The sequence below is a fragment of the Monomorium pharaonis genome, chromosome 2 (assembly GCF_013373865.1).
Source record: "Monomorium pharaonis isolate MP-MQ-018 chromosome 2, ASM1337386v2, whole genome shotgun sequence".
Classification (NCBI taxonomy): Eukaryota; Metazoa; Arthropoda; class Insecta; order Hymenoptera; family Formicidae; genus Monomorium; species Monomorium pharaonis.
The window spans coordinates 27,002,966-27,021,222 of NC_050468.1; the positions used below are offsets into that span (position 1 = coordinate 27,002,966).

At 36.1% G+C, this 18,257-nt stretch overlaps 2 protein-coding genes across 2 annotated transcripts in view; both read left to right on the top strand.

The window, feature by feature from the left end:
* Nucleotides 1-1,605: 1,605 nt before the first annotated feature.
* On the top strand, nucleotides 1,606-12,405 carry LOC105838092 (innexin inx1). The gene is made up of 4 exons (XM_012683380.3): nucleotides 1,606-1,857; nucleotides 6,508-6,615; nucleotides 8,601-8,756; nucleotides 9,408-12,405. Exons 1-4 carry the CDS (start codon nucleotides 1,606-1,608, stop codon nucleotides 9,978-9,980), a joined length of 1,089 nt encoding a protein of 362 aa, XP_012538834.1. The 3' UTR covers nucleotides 9,981-12,405.
* Nucleotides 12,406-14,981: 2,576 nt separating this feature from the next.
* The window catches only part of LOC105828969 (innexin shaking-B), a 28,766-nt gene continuing 25,490 nt past the window's right edge, over nucleotides 14,982-18,257 (top strand). Inside the window, exon 1 of the mRNA XM_036283404.1 lies at nucleotides 14,982-16,895. The gene's annotated coding sequence lies outside the window, so the exon portion shown is untranslated. The remainder of the gene's footprint in view (nucleotides 16,896-18,257) is intronic.

Here is an 18,257-nt window from a genome sequence, read left to right on the forward strand (position 1 = left end):
GGGGGACGACTTTGTCGGGAAGGGAGATGGAGGAAGAGTGAGAGAAAGAGAGAGATAGAAAAAGAAGGGGGATTGGCGCGATTGACAGTTGGTAGTTAGTGTCGCTTCCTCGATACGCGACGGCGGTGTTGTTGTTCACCGGGAGTACCGTAGCTCGGCACGGCTGCTAGCTCGCGAGTTCCCCCTCGCGAAGTATCAAAGGGAAAAGAGGGGCAGGAAAGGGAGGGAGGAAGGGAGGAAACTCCTCGCGTCCTCGAGAAGGGAACGTCGTAACGACGGCCTCGGCTCTCCTTACCTTTAACGCGCGCGCGTTCCGCGATCTCGCGAATGGGAGGAGGGATCGAGAGTCGGCAGAGATCGAGGGTAATCGTTTGAGAAATCGAGACGCCGAAGGAGCAAGGAGGAGGAGGGAGGGTAAGATCACCAGGAAGATCCTTGTAGATCCATGACGCCGCGTTTATTTACGCGTCGTGTTGTCGCTAGCAGGACGCGCGCCCGCGCGCGCGCGGGGGAGAAGGAATACCATGGATAATTGCCGAGGAGAAGGATATCTGCTCGAGGGGATAACTGTATTCCGAGGAATTTCCTCGGCTAATTACTGACGAGAGATTGTGAAAAAGGATAATCAGACAAAGAGAAGAGAAAGAGAGAAGCTACACGAATCCATCACTGTCGCGGGTCTCAGGAGAAGAAGCGGGTGCAAGAGGAAGGACTCGTGGAAACGGAAGTAGCGAGAAGACGCGACCTGCGCTATCTCTCGGTCGTCCCCTCCTCCCTCCCCCCCCCTTCGTCCTTCGCAAGGGCGCTTTTATTACGGCGTTTCGCTAAATGATTCACGCGAGCGCGTGAACGGCCGCCGATCTCTTCTCGCAGGACGAGGAACTGGAACACGTCGAGGACTCGTCGGGAACTCGTCCAGTGTGGTTCGCTGGTTCGGTGACCGATCTCTCTCGTACGGAGGGAAGTCGAGAGAAGGAAGGACCCCCGGCGGGGATAGAGGACTTGCGGAGAGAGAGAGAGAGAGAGAGACAGAGAAAGAGAGAAAGAGCGGCTGTAAAAGAAGGGCACGGAAGGAGGGAGAGAAAGAGAGTGAGAGGGAGGGGGGAAGGGGGCAATAGAGAAGCGCGGCAGGGCACCGCCGGAGAAGGCGAGACGGAAGAAGGAGGAGAAAAAAGGAGGGAGGTAGTAGAGAGGCACGCCGCGTGGACACAACCGTGCACGCTCGTGTGTCTCTCTCTCGTTTCGTTTTGCTGCTTTCGTTAGCGCGAGCGCGCGCGCGGTGGACGACGAGCTACGCTCGTTAGTGCCGGTTGATGGTACGTCCTCGTGATCCTGAGAGCACCCCGGCCATTCGAATTCGTAAATCGCCGTGAGGAGAGGAGGAGGAGCAGAAGAAGAAGAAGAAGAAGAAGAAGAAGAAGAAGAAAAGTGACCTCGCTCTCTTCTCTCGAGGATCGCACGTGGTGTTGGTGGAGGTGTCAGTGCCGGGCTGCGGCGGCGGCGGTCGAGGTGACAGTGATCCTCGGTCTCGGGGGGGAAAAGCGTCTTCGTCATTGTCCTCCGTCGAGGACGTCGTATTCGACGTATTAACGCACCCGGGCAATCATGTACAAGCTACTGGGAGGATTGAGCAAGTACCTGAAGCCCCAGGAGATCGTCACGGACTCCTTGGTGTTTCGTATGCATAATCACTTCACCGCGGTGCTGCTGTTCACGTGCTCGATGCTGATCACAGCCACCCAATTCGTCGGTAATCCGATCTCCTGCATCGTCCCGTCGAGTCTGCCCTCGAATGTCATCAACACTTACTGCTGGATAATGTCCACGTTCACCATGCCGGACGCGTTCAATCGACAGGTGCGTGATTTTCGATTCATCGTAACGAACGTATTCTGATCCTCGCGACGATTCCAGTCACTCTCCCAGTCCGCTCCTCCTCATTGATACTCGGTATCCTCGAAACGCGACATCGGCTCGCTTACCGATCGAGAGTATCGCGTCAATTGCGAGCAAAAACGTTTGAAATTGTATTTAATTATTGGGAAAAAAGTCTGTCAAGGTGAACAACATTGAAGAAGACTGCTGTTTGTAAAGTCGTTAATGAAGCATGTAATGAGATGTTTATAAAATCGGTTTGGCTTTGATATTTCTACTTTTAGAAATATTCTCTTACGTTTAAGTTTCGATTTATTCTACATTTCCTGTTAAGATTTCAAAACGCGAGCCGCGCTGCGAAGAATAATTTTCACAATTACTTAATACATATTACAAATTTTATTGACGGAAAAATGTATAGAATTTATCGTACGCTATCAAAATAAAGTTTAATCGTAAAAATGACAATAGGTTGACTGCGGAAATGAAATAATGTGGTTTCGCGTCAATTTATTGTAATTTCTGCTTGAATTTGTTTTTAATTTGCTAATAGAAAATAAATTTATTAATAAATTTTTTAGTTGATAATTTTTTAAATCTGATAATTTCAATAAATTTATAATAATATATTTACTTTCTTAATCTTATATGTTTTTTGTATCGTTTTTTAATCTTTATTCACTTTTAATATTTTTTAAAAATTGTGAGTACTTTTATTATATGTTAATAAGATTACGAGAACTAATTAAATTAGCTCAGTACAATTGCTAATGTTTATTATCTATTGTATTGTACAATAGCGCGTTGTACAGTAGCGTATGTATCATACTTGAGGTGAAATTCTGACAGAACATTTATTATCGCATGCCGTTTCTTCATTCATGAATACATTATTTCAAAATACAAAAGAAAAAATTTCACAATCTTTTTGGTCGTATAACGTTTAGTTGAAGGTATATGATTGATTTACGCTGAGAATATCTGTGGAAGGTGTTTCACATGCAAAAAAATACTCAACTAATCGTAGGTTACATAATCACATTAATGACATTAAATTTTAAATCACTTAGAGCATTTATTAGCATGCGTTATCCTCTTATAACAATTTATTGTAATTGCGCTACGCTTTCTTAAGCGATGTCTACAATGAGGTTTTAAGCCGTAAGATTTAAGCTTACGCTTTAAGCTTTGAACATAAGGCGTAAGTCATTAAGTTATAGTGTCTACAATGAATGTCGTGAGTTCATAGCTTTAAGTAACGCATGGGCCTTTATTTCTTGTAATTTCTTTGTAAATGTATTGCGAAGAGAAATTAAAGCTTTGGATGTGAAGCTGGCACGACATTCTATTAATAAAAAAAAAATTACAATTCTAGTAGCACTTGCCATAGTTCTCGAGTTCTTTATAAAAATAAAAAAAGGTCCGCAATCCTTATATGAAAAAAGTAAAAATGAAAAAATTTGCTAATTTGCGAAATTAGCATGCACCTTTTCTCTCTAAAGTCTAAAATACAAGAAAACAATATTTCCATTTTTAATACCAGTCCTAGATAGTACTGCTAGAGTTCCATCATTATGTGTAATAACAAACAAATTTTAACAATTTCCTTTTTCTACACTTTTAATATTAAACACAGCACGGCACTCGGAGAAAAAGTATTGTGTTTAGTATTTATGATAATTCTAGCATGACAATTTTCGGTAGTTCTTATACAATTCTATGGTTCACAAAGTTAGCACATTTTTTATTTTTTATTTTTTCATAAAAGGATTGCAGAACTCTTTTTTATCTTTATAAAGAACTCGAGAACTATGCATGGAAAGTGCTACTAGAACTTTTATTATTTTTCTGATATTAACAGAATGTCGTGCCAGCTTTACAGATTCGCGTATTTCTATTTGTTCGCTTAGGACAGATTGTTTCAACTTCTTGGTAAACTAACTTATCGGGTAACTATGTGTGTTTTTATTTATTTAGGAAAAAAATGAAAACATGGTTAATAATAAATATTTTAGTTTCGACTATTAAATTACACTGTCAAATTTAAAAAAGTGATACTTAACCTGTACAGCTGTTCCTCCAATACTCTTCCATAATTCTACTTTTAATTCTTTATCTTTATAGTTTTTTTATTTTTATTTATTTATTTTTTTAAATAACTTACAAAATAAAAATATTAAAAATATTTAAAAATGAGACTAATTAGCCACTACAGGATTTTCTGATAGAAATTATATTGTATTAACTAGTATAATAAAATAAAAAGTTTTGATCTGTTCAGTCATAAGAAATAAAATTTCGTCAAATTGCTTAAGGATTAAGACACTTAAATTAAAAGCGGGGTAGCCGGGAAATGCGGACAGAAATGACGTCACGCAATTTACGGCTTAACGCCCAAGTCTACGGGTTAAAACTTCATTGTAGACAACACTTTACAAGCGACTTATTTTGTAAACTTGTTTTTTCTATTTTAAAGTACATACCTGGAACTTGCCCGTTGTTCAATAGGCAAGTTCTATGAATAATCGTCTCTACTGACATTCATCAACATTCGCGCGCGTTGAAAATAAAGTTTATATATGTATATGTATATATATGATTATAACCATAGTATATCGCGGAATGTGTTTTATCATTGAAATCAAATACTGATCGTATTACCGGCTGATGACTTATCGAGCCAAAACTTTTAACGCAAGGCAAGTATGGCTAATCTTTATTAGTTTTTTTTTTTTTTTTTAAAGCTGCAGTCAGAATACACACTTGAAATCGCCCTACACTTGCCCAACAGTTTATTATTTGACTACCCTAGATTACGTGATATATCGTCGACTTCATCTCGTTGCACCGCTATATATATAATATCGTTTTCGATATACGATATCGTTTCACGGTTAAAAGAATTGTCACGTTTACAGTTTCGATTCAATAGGACGGTAACGGGTGACATAATCAGTATTTGATTTCCATATGTGATAAAGGCGATACATATAGTTTTGTGATTTGAAAATTGTATGCAGTAACTAGTTACATATTTATTGTTATCGAGAATTGTTTAGAATTAATGTAATAAGTGCCACTTGTTCGGACTTTACAATTGAAGCACAAGATTATTACAAAAATTATTACAAATCGTATTATAAGAGTTTGCCACGCGTTGTCGACAGGTATAAAGTTTAAGAGCAACAAAAATACTGCTATTTTTACTCGATTTGAAGATCAGATTATGTGAGGATAAGCAGACGAAATGCCACGACTGTAGCTAACTATAGCTAAAAAAGACGAAGATAATTGATTCAAGATATATTGGAACGAGATGACGGAAATTGCCGGCAGAGAATTAAATTTCGCACGATTTGTATAAATATACCGATACACATGCATAAAAAGAACACGGTTTTTCTGCTGAAATATTGAAAATGCAGATCTAAAAATAATTTGGTGAGCTAAAATGATTATAAAGGACATTCAAGTATGACAAATTTTAACGTTCTGGCTAGCTTGAACATTCCACATAATTATTTTGATTATTTTGATAATCTAACAAAATTATTTTCGGTTCTGTATCTAGCTTATTTTTTCGATTCTTTATAACAAAAGTGATTTTTCTACGTAATAAAAGGAAAAATTGATGCGAAACCAAAGGAAGTAATTCAATACATTACATTATTTGTCACTAAAATTTATGCATACGCGAATATTAAAGGATTGAATAAAATCAGGAGCATTTGCTTAAATATATATTTGGATGTAATTCATACGATTGGAAGTTGTACTTTGAAATTTGGTGGCCAACGTATTTATAGACGTGTAAATTAATAAGTCACCTTTACGAACGGAAAAAAACACGGTACATATGCACATATGAAAATTATATTTATCGCCGCGTAGATTTTTCTCGGTTACCTTTGCCAGTAGCTGAAGCTTTTTTTTTTAAGTCCACTGTGCAATATTTGATAAATGTATTCATCATCTTTATTATTCTTGAACCGCCGGGGTATTATTCATCTACTACTTCTTAAAACAAGAGATTGCTTGCGAATATCTATGTAATGAATCAGTACTATAACGCATCGATTATCAACGACCATAATTAGAGTATGTATGAGACGATATCTTAATTATTGGAAATATAATTAAAGAAACAAATGGATATAAATTATACTATTGTTAACTGTATCCATAGTTGCAGTTTGCAGCTGGAAGAGATGATAATTAAGAGAATCAATCATGTTAAAGAATTAGTGAGCGCTCAGCGTACGATTGGTTGCCCTTAGTTCTTCATTCCCTTCACAGCCGCGGCAGAGGTCCGAAATCTGTATCGCTGATTGTATCTCAATGTGTCTTTTGAATACTTGATAACGCGCACATTTGATCTTCCTAATTGAAATCCGCAAAACACAAATCAAGAAAACATTCGTTTATTTGTGCATTGGCACGCAAAAAGAATTCGTATTGTCACTGAAAACCCACGAAATGCCATTTCTAATAAACCGATATAAAGCCCGGGGCAAAAGGGTGGGAGGGGAGGTTTCTTATTACTCATATCTAAGGAGGGTCAAATGGCCCTCAAATGCATCTAGCGTGGTGTCATCTTTATCGTCGCGCCGCTGAAGTCTCGTGTTTCCGCAGGTCGGCACTCAAGTCGCCCATCCAGGAGTGGGCAACGACTACGGAGACATCACCGCGAGGAAATACTACACGTACTATCAGTGGGTCTGCTTCGTACTGTTCTTCCAGGTAGGCAGGGGGCAAAACCCCTTCTCTTTTTTTATCAGCGATCTTGCCACACGTGCGACACGGCGAACGCGCGCCGCGCAAGGAAGAGGATGAGGAGAGCCCGTCGGAGGTCTTCTCCTCATTGTTGTCCCTTCCTTGTGTTCGTCCGCCTGTCCTTCTGCTGATCCGCGTTTGTCCTTTACGTCCGGTAGGCCAATCGCGGCCCACGTGCGGATTCGCGCGTAGGAGATTATAAGTGGTCGGTTTTAATATCCGTCCGCAAACATTGATACAGTTGCTGTTGCGAGACGAACGTGGATTGCAGATAAAAATTGTCGAACGTTAATTCCCAATTTATTTTCGAATACGTTAATATGTGTATAACGGTATAATTCTGCATTCCGTTGTATTTTGGAGTTCAATGTATGTACAAGAAATAATTGCGAAAAAATAGTGTTTAACTTTTGAACATTTATTTTCGGATACCTGATAAATTTTTTATAATGCAATTTCATCGAAAGATTAATTTTTTTATAACATATAACGAATGATATTACGTGGAATATTTATCTGTCTTTTTATTAAGGATATTTTGGCTATACAATACCAGTTAAAAGTTAGAAAAGGAATTTAAAAACTGTAAATTCTAGATTGATTCTTTTTTTTTTTAATTTTGAAAGATATCTGTAAAGAAAAATTTGACTTATAATGGCTTATGTGGCGAAAATGATTATATTTTACTGCAGTTTTTAGTAAATAACTTTTCAATGAGTAAGTGAATTCAAATAAACTTTTGCACGCATTTATCAGCAACTTCTCCGTAAAGTTTGCAAATAAGTATTACAAAATGCAATTTTATATAAGCACTAGCTATGCCCTGCCACGCGTTGCTGTGGGCTCTCTATTCTTATGCTACGTTTTTTTCAAATTTTCTTTGCTTTCGTTGTTTAACTTTCAAGAGCCTTGCTTTACTGTTGCTCTTTTTATTTTATTTTTGAATAAGCATATATCTATCTTTAATAAATATAATATTCATTTATTCACGTACTTCTAACTTTTTTTTCTAAAAGCTGCCATAGATTTAGAAATTCAAAAGACTGTTTTAAATAAGTTTCTTTTTTTCAATAAAATAACAGCCATCTTTATTTTTCTTATTACCTTAATTTAAACACAATAAAAACATTCTTCGCCTCTCCCGGTCTCTCCCCGTCTCTCCCCGTCTCTCCCGGTCTCCCCGTCTCTCCCGGTTTCTCCCCGTCTCTCCCGGTCTCTCCCCGTCTCTCCCGGTCTCTCCCCGTCTCTCCCCGTCTCTCCCCGTTTCTTACGATCTCTTCCCGTCTCTCCCGGTCTCTCCCCGTCTCAATGTGTCAAAATTTCAATAATATTAATAAAAAACTATTTTTTACACTTAAATTATGGCCATCATTTTTGAAACACTGGTATATTCAAAATCAAACCCTATAAGAACACTCCCGTTTTCGAATGCAACATTGTGTCAAAATTTCAAATCCTGCCATTGATTCTAAATTGTCATATACACGCTAAAAGAAACATTCTCAAATTAAAGGCCTGCATTTATGAAACGACCAGTAATAAATCTAATATTCATTTATTCACGTACTTCTAACTAAATTCAATACAACGTTGTGTCAAAATTACAAAAAAATATTATTAAAAAAATATTGTTTAAAATTAAATTATGGTCATCATTTTTGAAACACACGTATTTCTAAAATCAGACCTCATAAGAACACTTCCGGTTACGAATGCAACATTGTGTCAAAATTTCAAAGCAATCGGTGAAAAACTTACGGAGATCTTAGATGAGGAACAAACATTTACATTTTTATTTATATAGATTAAGAGTAAACGAAAAATTAAATAACTTAATCCAATAAGAGGAGAATTATGTTCAAATTTTGCAGATACTCCAACGTAATAATAAGATAATTCAGTTGTTGTATTGTTGGTAATGGTTTGAGATGTGACACATATATTTTTAACAGGCGGTTCTGTGCTACATACCGCAATGGTTGTGGAGCGTCTGGGAAGGCGGCCTGATGCGAGCGTTGGTCATGGGAATGAATTGCGGCATGGAAAGCAAAGATAACATAGTGAAGAAGAAAAACGCTCTCATGGACTACTTGATGATGCACATCAGGGTAAGAACCCGAGACAAATTAGTTCCACAAATTTGATTAAATTTTGACTTTGCGGCAGAAATAAGTAATGTGTGAAAAGTTTCAATAAGATAAAAGCTAATATCTTACCACCTTTGGTGATCACTGATAACTACTTACTGGGTTTCAACAACATCGCACGTGTCGTTGCTATCGTTGGTCATAATATTCCTGCATTAGAATGTTTTCAAAATACATTGGGAGATTTGATTCAGACTTACTGATAAGCGAATTTAAAAATTACTAACGGGAACAGTATTTATACTGAATACTATTTATATAAGAATAAATGTTTTTTTTTATAAGATTTTATAAACAAATGTTTAAAAATTATTAAATTTTAATCTGATTTTTTAAAGACGCAATTATAATTTTTTGCAATATAAAATTTAAATCTGAAATCTTTTTAGATAGTAACATTAATTACATTTCTTACGATAGAACTAGACTGCTTTGTGTTGCGTTTAGTAGATTATGCGAGATGTCCCGGCGAGTGTCACTTAGGCGGAATGTTGGAGGACGATGAGTAGGGAAGGGGAAGGGTATGACAAGAGAGGGAGACGACCGCGTTAAAGCCAATTCGTCCTCATTGAGTTCAATTTGCTTTAATTCAGCGACGAATTGTACTTTCAGAATCACAACACGTATGTATATCGGTACTTCGCCTGCGAGGTTCTGTGTCTCATCAACATAGTCGGCCAGCTCTATATGATGAACCGATTCTTCGACGGCGAATTCTTCAGCTATGGTTTGCGAGTACTGCAGGTCTCGGATACACCGCAAGAGGATCGAATTGACCCCATGATCTATATATTTCCCCGCGTTACTAAGTGCATATTCCATAAATACGGAGCTTCAGGCACAATACAGCAGCACGATTCTCTCTGCGTTCTATCGTTGAACATCGTCAATGAAAAGACATACATATTCATCTGGTTCTGGTTTTTGATACTGTGCATCATGCTAATTTTCTTAATAATATATCGGGCGTTGATCATTTTCACTCCGATGATACGGCCGAGACTGATGCACATGTCGACGAGATGTTTGCCCATCGAGACTTGCCAGAGCGTCGGCAAAAAAGTTGACCTCGGCGACTGGTGGATACTCTACATCCTTTCGAGCAACATGGACTCGCTCATCTACAGGGATTTCCTTATGGAGTTCACCAAGAAGATGAGTAATAACAGCTCGAAGTCTGTGTAACCGCGTAAGCGTGAGATTTTAAATCTACGCGGTGTTTATGTATAGTACGAGAATTACTTAGTTTAAATGTACACCGATATACCCGGACTGATTCGCACCTCGCGGCGCGTTCCTGCAAATATAGAATCTTAATAATAGTAATAAAAAAGGATCAAACACAAGTCCTTTACGCTAGGATCTTATATAATTATATTTTCATATATTGTAACGGGATATAGGTTTAGATATGCGAGAGGAATTTAAATTGGACTTTCTTTTTGTAAACAGTGATTCAGGGTTACCATTCAGTCCTTCTAACTTTTAAAAATTATAAGTGCCAAGAAATACACATTATTGGTTAAAAGCATGTCGTTGTTTTGCTTTAGTTACTTATTTGTTTAAAAGTTAGAAGAATTTTCTGAATCATGTAAATAATTAATCCTTCTCAAGCATCATTTCTAAGTATGTATATTTTATGTTTACCACTTTATAAATACATACTTTTATATATATTCCATTTATATCTCGCGCAAATGAATAATTCAATCAGCATATGCATGTAGCAGATGCCAGTTGCTTGGGAAAGATTAATGATCTCTTATTGAGTCTCATACGAATGAGATTTTTAAGAAAGCAGTTTTACATTTACAATATCTAAATAGATGTGAAGCTATATAGATATAATGGAATAATAGATCGAAGAGAAGAGTATTAGCCTAAAAAAATAATATTAACGCAATTTTGGTATGGACAAGTAAATAAAATCTAGCTCAATTTAATAACATTATGTATATAATGACAAACATATCAAAAGTGTGTCCTAACCTTAAGTTTTTTTTTATTAATAGAATCAGAAAAACGATGAAAAGAAAGTATTTTATTTTTAAAAATTAATTGAATTTTAAGATAGAAGTGAAATATTAAGTTTCATAATTCGAGAAAAAACTTTTGAAACTACCATTGATATTCAATAATTCTTTTGAGTTTTGTTTTCATATATTAAAGACGGTTAGAATTTTCTTTCATGAACACTTATTTAAAACGTCACCGAAATCACCGTCGTATTTTATAAATAATTATTTTAGTTTTGTAAAAAATATCTGTATCATACTCTATAGGTGTTTGCCGATTGCTCAAAACGTATCGACTTTTATTTCATTAGTCGCGTTCGAGAATTCGGTTCGTCGGTCATGATGGCCTTGGAAAAAGGTGCAGCGTGTAATCTAACTGTTAACATCGGATTAAGTAGTTTCCGTTGCCCGTCTGCATGAAACGACCGATGAAGTTGCAACTTATCGTGACGTGCACGTTACGAACCTGTCGCGACGTTTTCAGCGAGACGTTTATCCATTCGACGGAACAGGCACTTTATGAGTGATATACGCGTCATTGCTATTCCCTACACGTCAATTAAGGGAGAAGAGGCTACATTAGAAAAGTGCGTGATTTGGCATCATATGAATCTCCGTTAGTTGTTATATAGCGCGAAACTCTGGACTTCAATTTCAGTGGTAAAAGCTGATTTTTTTTAAGCTGCTACCATTGGTTTAGTGTCGAGTTTTCTTCCGAAGTTATATGCGATTAATATACGAGCAATATTTTATATAAGAAAAACAACAAATAATAAATTTATAATTAATTGTTTAAGAAAAGTCGACTTTAATTATACACTGGAAGAAATAAATATTTAATTTAAATAAATATGTTATGTCCAGTCAGATTATTACATCAAATAAATAAATATTAGTGGTTTGATATAAAATAACTGTTTGAATAATACTAATGACATATTTATTTGAATCGAGTAATTTTTTCTATCTATGTATATATCGTCGAGATTGAGGCCAGGAATTCCGGTACTGTCCAGTATGTAATTTGTTTTCTTTCTATAATTTTGTAGACGCAAATTATCCTCACATTCCAAACGTGTACATGTTTGTATGATACTTTCGCTGCCAACCGATTGCGTTATCTTGGACCGCAAGAAAACCGCATTTGCAATATGGCCTTAGTACGAGTAGTTATAATGATCACTACAAATTGTGACGACCAAAAATATCGTATGGAGAATTGTCAGTTTTTTTTTTCAAGCTATTTTAATGGCCGCATCGGTCTTCATCCGATGCGGTGGTCACAGTTACGTGCATGTCTGTATTATCTTATGTAAGATGTGATAAATAGTGGTAACATATTTTCTCGAGAGACTAAAGATAGAAATTCAGAGGAGATGCGGAAAAAAAACTTTATTGCTGACCCATTCATCTTTGAGTGTCAGCATATTTTGCGCAAAATTTTTTGCCCGTTTGTGTTCCACGGACAACACACTGTTGTTAGACAAGACTTCCACTTGAAATCGTGGATTTGTTCATAAATTTTCTAGAATTATAAGTTTTATTGTATCTACATGCAAAGATGTGTAAAAATTAAAGATTCTGAATGACCTAAGTCTGAGTCTGTGGTTTTTCTGCCTTGAGCGTTTGTGGGACAACTCGGAGATTTCAATGCGACGCTTGTCGATGCGACTCGTGATAAAGGTCCCTGCACACCGTGAAACAGATTATATTCGGCTACAAATAGTTTGATAATATGTTAGACTGCTGAAGCAATTTAGGAAGAACTTGTGTTCATATCATCTGTTTTGTTTCATGCAGAGATAAACGATGGAAATATGATTCATAATAATGAATTTCTAGCGACGAATCTACTTATTGCATCACATTATGAAATGGGCCAGATACAGTAAAACGAAATTTTCACTAAGAGAAATTACATAATATTGAAAGTGGTATTTTTGTTCCATAATAATTTACGATTTAATTTTTTTATTCAGGCTAATTAAATATAAGTAAATGAAATGCAAATAAAGTACAAAATAAATGATAATTATTTGATTTGATTAATTGGTTGATTCACATATTTAATCTATTAATTTTTTTTATTTAGTGAATAAGTTATAAAAATAAAAGCGAAGCTTTATATATATATATATATATATATATATATATATATATATATATATATATATATAGTGCATGTAGAATGATAATATCAAATTTAGTAAAAAAAAATTTATTTGTAAGAAAAACACTCGTTAAATATTAATCGTCGAAATATTAATGATTATTTTTGCACTTTATCAGATATTTTTTTACGCGACTACGAGATTCTAACGATTCCATTCGCCATCAAGATAGACGCGTAACCGCATTTTTATGATTTGATGACGCATTTTCCACGTTTGCTGTGAATAATGTAAACTTCAAACGTTTCAGATAAGTCACGCATTACAGCAAGACAAACTACATGATTAGAGAGAATTCTTTTAAAAAGCGTTACAAGATTTAAAAAGTATAGTAACAGAAATGTTTTTAATATTTATTATCAATATTTTAGAACAATTTTATGTAGTAAATTAATTATTTAATAGATAAATTAATAATTTAATCATGCTCATTAAGCGAATTAGTTTCTTAAAAAAATCTTGCAAGTGATTATTATTAGGAAGTCATTATTAAGATAAAATCGAAGATGCAGAACGTTTTTTCTTTAATGAAAAATATTTTTAAAAATAAGATTATCTTAGGAAAAATAATGTAGATATTTGCATGTTTTAATTACCTTTCCTCGAGATCTAATTAGTCTGCTTTCTTATTACCGCGATTCGTCATAATTTCAACGCATGTAATGATTCACATATGCCTATAATTAATTATAGAGACGTGACATTATTTACACGCGATAGAACACTTGACGTGAGAATTATTATTCGCACGATACTGATCGTGATTTGCGCACACGTTGCGGTAGAAAAACGATCGGCATCTTGCAGACGACTGTACGAGGTAATAATGATCATGATACTGATGTTCTTCGTAATTATTAATAATTTACACATCATAAAAAACAAGAATGTCTGAATGGAGAATACACAAAAAGCTTTCCAAAATCAGTTTATTTGAATTAATATGCGTGGCAACATTGTCCACAAAATTAATAAAATAAAGTGGCATAAAATATGAATCATAAAAGATAAAATTCTCCAAAATTAAAGTAAAATTAATTTTAGATTTTTAATTTTACATATGACATTTGGCTATAACAATTATTGTTTGTGTAAAAAATCGATTTTTTGAAGATATAATTCTCTTATCGAGGCTAGTAAATTTGAGCTTTACATTTTATTAAATTGTTCTGCATATGGTTTCAAAAAAATTTAAATCGTATGTTTAATTGCAATGAGATCATTTTCAATCATTTTTTTCGCAATCTTATATTTTACAGTTTTGCATTATTAAATTTATTAATTAACTATATAGGAAATTTATAAATATACACACACACACACACGCACATATATATATATATATATATATATATATATATATATAATATATACAAAGGACATGCAAATTAATTATACTTCTGCAATATTTTTTATTAATACAATAATACATAACACTTATTACATTAATAATAATATAATAAGTATTTATGTATATAATCTAATTATGTACAGACAATTTTTTCTTATTTCTTACTTAAACTTTAGTTTTTATTATTAAAAAAAACAGGTGTGTTCTTCACGGCCCCGAAGATTATCCTTTATCAGTCTAATTTTTTAAATTGCTATTATTTTTTCTATGTAAACAGAAATTATACAAAAAAAACAATTGTGGATATTTTATATATTTTTTTTATATACACACATTTATATTTATATTTGTTTATATATGAACAAATACAATGTAAATATAAAATAAACAAATAATATATTATACAAAGAAGAGTTAAAGATGGCTTTGTTCTAGGCGCCCTCTGCATAACATCTATTACTCAATGTTCACGTCGGTAAATACAGTTGTCCGAACTTGTCAAATTACCGACTGGTCAATCATCGATCGAGTTAAATTTGTATAAAAAAAATGTTATGTATTGCGTGAAATACAATATATAAAATAATTAACATTCGTATTAAAATTATATTTAAGAAATTTTTTTTTTTTTTGGAGGAATTTATTTTTCTTTCTTTGACAAAAGATGATAGACATATTTTTATTTTATTTTAATTTTTATATTTTTGAAATAACTACTCTTTTTATTAATTTAAAATAATAAATACGACGAAAATCATCAATATTGACTTTTGGTCACAAGTACAAACATATAAGTAAATATTAACTCTCTAAGTATTAATAAATAATAGTATTAATAATGAAAGTGTTAAAATGAATTAAATTAATAATCAATAAATTAGTCGATGCATTATTAATAGATACTATTATGTTTCTTTTATTTCTAGCTACTGTTTACATAATATATTTGCAGAAAATGAGTAATGAATAATGCAACTAATATGAAATTAACGAACATACAAAGGATAGTCACAGTTGTTCCCAGAGAGTACATATAATATATATTTCTAAAAGATTTATTATAATATAATATAAAATATAAGTTATAATAATTAAAATATTTATAATATTTTTTTCGATATTTCATAAATATGCTTGTGATCTTGGATTAAACAGATCCTAAAGATTAATTATAAATATCATAAACATATTTATAAAATATTTATATAATATTTTTTTAAATTAAATAATTATGAACATATTTGTCATAATTATCTCATACAATTAGGAGGTGACTCGTAACATAACAATACACATGCGACGTATTTTTAAATTTTAAACAATGAGAAACTCAAATAGCCAAATTATCACGCAAATATAGAACCTATACGTGCGGTGAACATTATCGGAATATTACAAATAAATAAAGGGATCGCGTGATTGGTTTATTATCGTCTAGTTTAGTCGATGTCGATTTTTCGACAGTACTCCGGATGTCCTCGACGCCGCTAGCATCAGCAAATAATAGACACGGAAAACACGCGGGATACTTGGTAAATAAATTACGTGAATACACCGCGCGTCACTCCGATACGATACGTGATAGACATGTCGTTTATGTATTTAATTGCAATCAAGCGCGAGTAATTGGCGCCTATCGTAAAGACGGGGATTCTCTCCCGGCTGTCTCGTTTCCTATCGTGTAATTTCGAGCCGTATTATAACTCGACATATAAGATACAGATTTCTGGAATATAATCGTTAAATTATCTCAACGTAATAACGCATACATATTTATATCGTCGCAACCGTACGCTATCGTGATTATATTTTCGGCATTGTCGAAGTTCGTTCCTCATAATAGAAATTGGATAAAAATGACCCCTATCAGAGCTAATAGAGACGCCGTAGGAATCGGGGTCCTAAATTAGGGACGCGGCGGCGAGGAGTCTCTCGCGCCGCCGACGAGGCGAACGCGCTCCCGGCGCAACGCTCGCTCGGTTCGGGTTCGGGTTCGGCGTTTCTATTCCTGGAGCCCGCCGACTTCTCGTCTCCGTGCTCTCCTCTAAGCGGAGATGCCGTGCGGTGTGTGCCATGCCATGCCGTGCCGTGTGTGCGCGGGGCACCCGGCCTGCGAGCCGACGAGCGCCAAGAACGTGCGGCCAGTGCGAGCGAGTCCGCCCGCGCGGATCTCCGGAGCGGTGCGGTGCGAGCTACGGGAAGTGGCGGCGCCGCCGGAAATGTGCGTGCGCGTGCGACGGAATCGACGACGGGACGTGGACGGCGGCGACGACGGTGCCGTGGACGCACGCCAACGACGACGACGACGACGACGCGATTTCCCATCGCCCGATGGTCATCGGCTGACCGACCGATCGACGACGGCGGCGGCGGCGGCGGTGGCGGAATGCCGGATCGCCACGGCGGCGTCGCGACGCACAGCAACACCGTGGAAGCTGTCGAGGGCCTGTTAGAGTCGGCCACGCGAGTGACAATGACAAGCATGAGCGCTCGAGTCCATCTTCCCCTCTCTCTCTTTCTTTCTCGCTTTCCCTCTTGCCGGTCACGATTGTCACCGAAAAACGTAGGTTCCCCTTAGGAAGAATCCGTTTTCCGCGAGAATAAGCCTCCTCCGGGTTGCGACCCAGTGAGACATGGTACATCGAATCGACATCGATTCAACATCGAAATCATCATTGGTCTATTAGACGTCGAATCGGATGTCGAATTCATTACCGTTTCTCGCTGGGGCGGGAGATCGTTACGGTGATTTCACGCAACGGTATCTGGCGCGCGGTAAACGCTAATTTCCCCGTCACGCCGTTATTAGCGTCATCGTTAGTGAACGCGGGAAGAAATTATCGCTCGCGCTTATAGTTATAATTACGTGATAAAGTAACGCGCGCGTTTCGTCTACGACGGTGTGACGCTGCGAAATTTCTCTGTCATCGTCACGTGGGCCCGAGAGTACACAATACGTAACTTCGGGAGGCGTGAATTTTCGACACGCGCCACGGACGCACGCGAAAATAGTCGCTACACTCGTTTCGCGAATTTGATTGTCGATGAGACACGTATGAGTTTCGTTTCCCTGGTCCCGCGATAACGCGACGAAGACCACGCTCGGCGGGAGAAATTATTACGGTGAGAAATTTCAATCGCCGATTTGCTGCTTCGGATATTTTCGGACGACCCTTGTTCGCGATGATGCATTGCTCGCGAACGTGGCGAGCGTGCTGAACTCGGATGACGCAGCCTCGTCCCGCATGGATCCCGCGTGGTCTGGCTTGTATCGGTCAAAAGGGCTCGTCTCTCGTGGCGCAATGAAGCTCCCTGCTTAGATAACTTAGATTATCGGCGGTCTCCCTTTGCGGGAAATCGAGGAGATTGCGAGAGACAGTTCGCAACGTGCGAAGGAGAGTTCACGTTTTTCTTAGATTTCCGTTCAGTGGTTTGTGATGCATCGAGTGAACTGCTCATCGTTCCTTTTTCATTCCGCATGTCGTACACGTGAAAGAAAATGAACGCGGATAGAAAAATACATTGTTCCTGTTTCACGCTCACACCTCTGTATTAAAATCTAGGAATAATAGAATATTTCTATTCAAAATCTAAAAATTTCTATACACATACACAGAAAAAAAGTTTATTGTTTAGAGAATATCTTTTTCGAAATGTTAAATATTGAAATACGATTATATAGCGTTAAACAGAGGCATTATTCGCTTGCATGAAGAAGTTCTATCAAAAAAATTATATTTTTATTATTTGATAATAATTTTCATGAGTTGAGAAAAAAAATATCAAATAGAGAATATCTCCAAGAGTTAACATTTCTTAATGCTATTATTAAAACAATTGTGTTTTTAGTTTTAGATAACTATTATGATATTGAAACAGAAGTAATATAATATTTTAGTGAAATTTAAGATAATTAAATTTTTTA

What these genes read in the sequence shown, in the direction of transcription:
- LOC105838092 (XM_012683380.3), top strand. Translation starts at nt 1,606, where the DNA reads ATGTACAAGCTACTGGGAGGATTGAGCAAGTACCTGAAGCCCCAGGAG. An exon ending in GCTTCGTACTGTTCTTCCAG is followed by an intron (nt 6,616 to 8,600) that starts GTAGGCAGGGGG and finishes TATTTTTAACAG; the next exon opens with GCGGTTCTGTGCTACATACC. An exon ending in ACTTGATGATGCACATCAGG is followed by an intron (nt 8,757 to 9,407) that starts GTAAGAACCCGA and finishes TTGTACTTTCAG; the next exon opens with AATCACAACACGTATGTATA.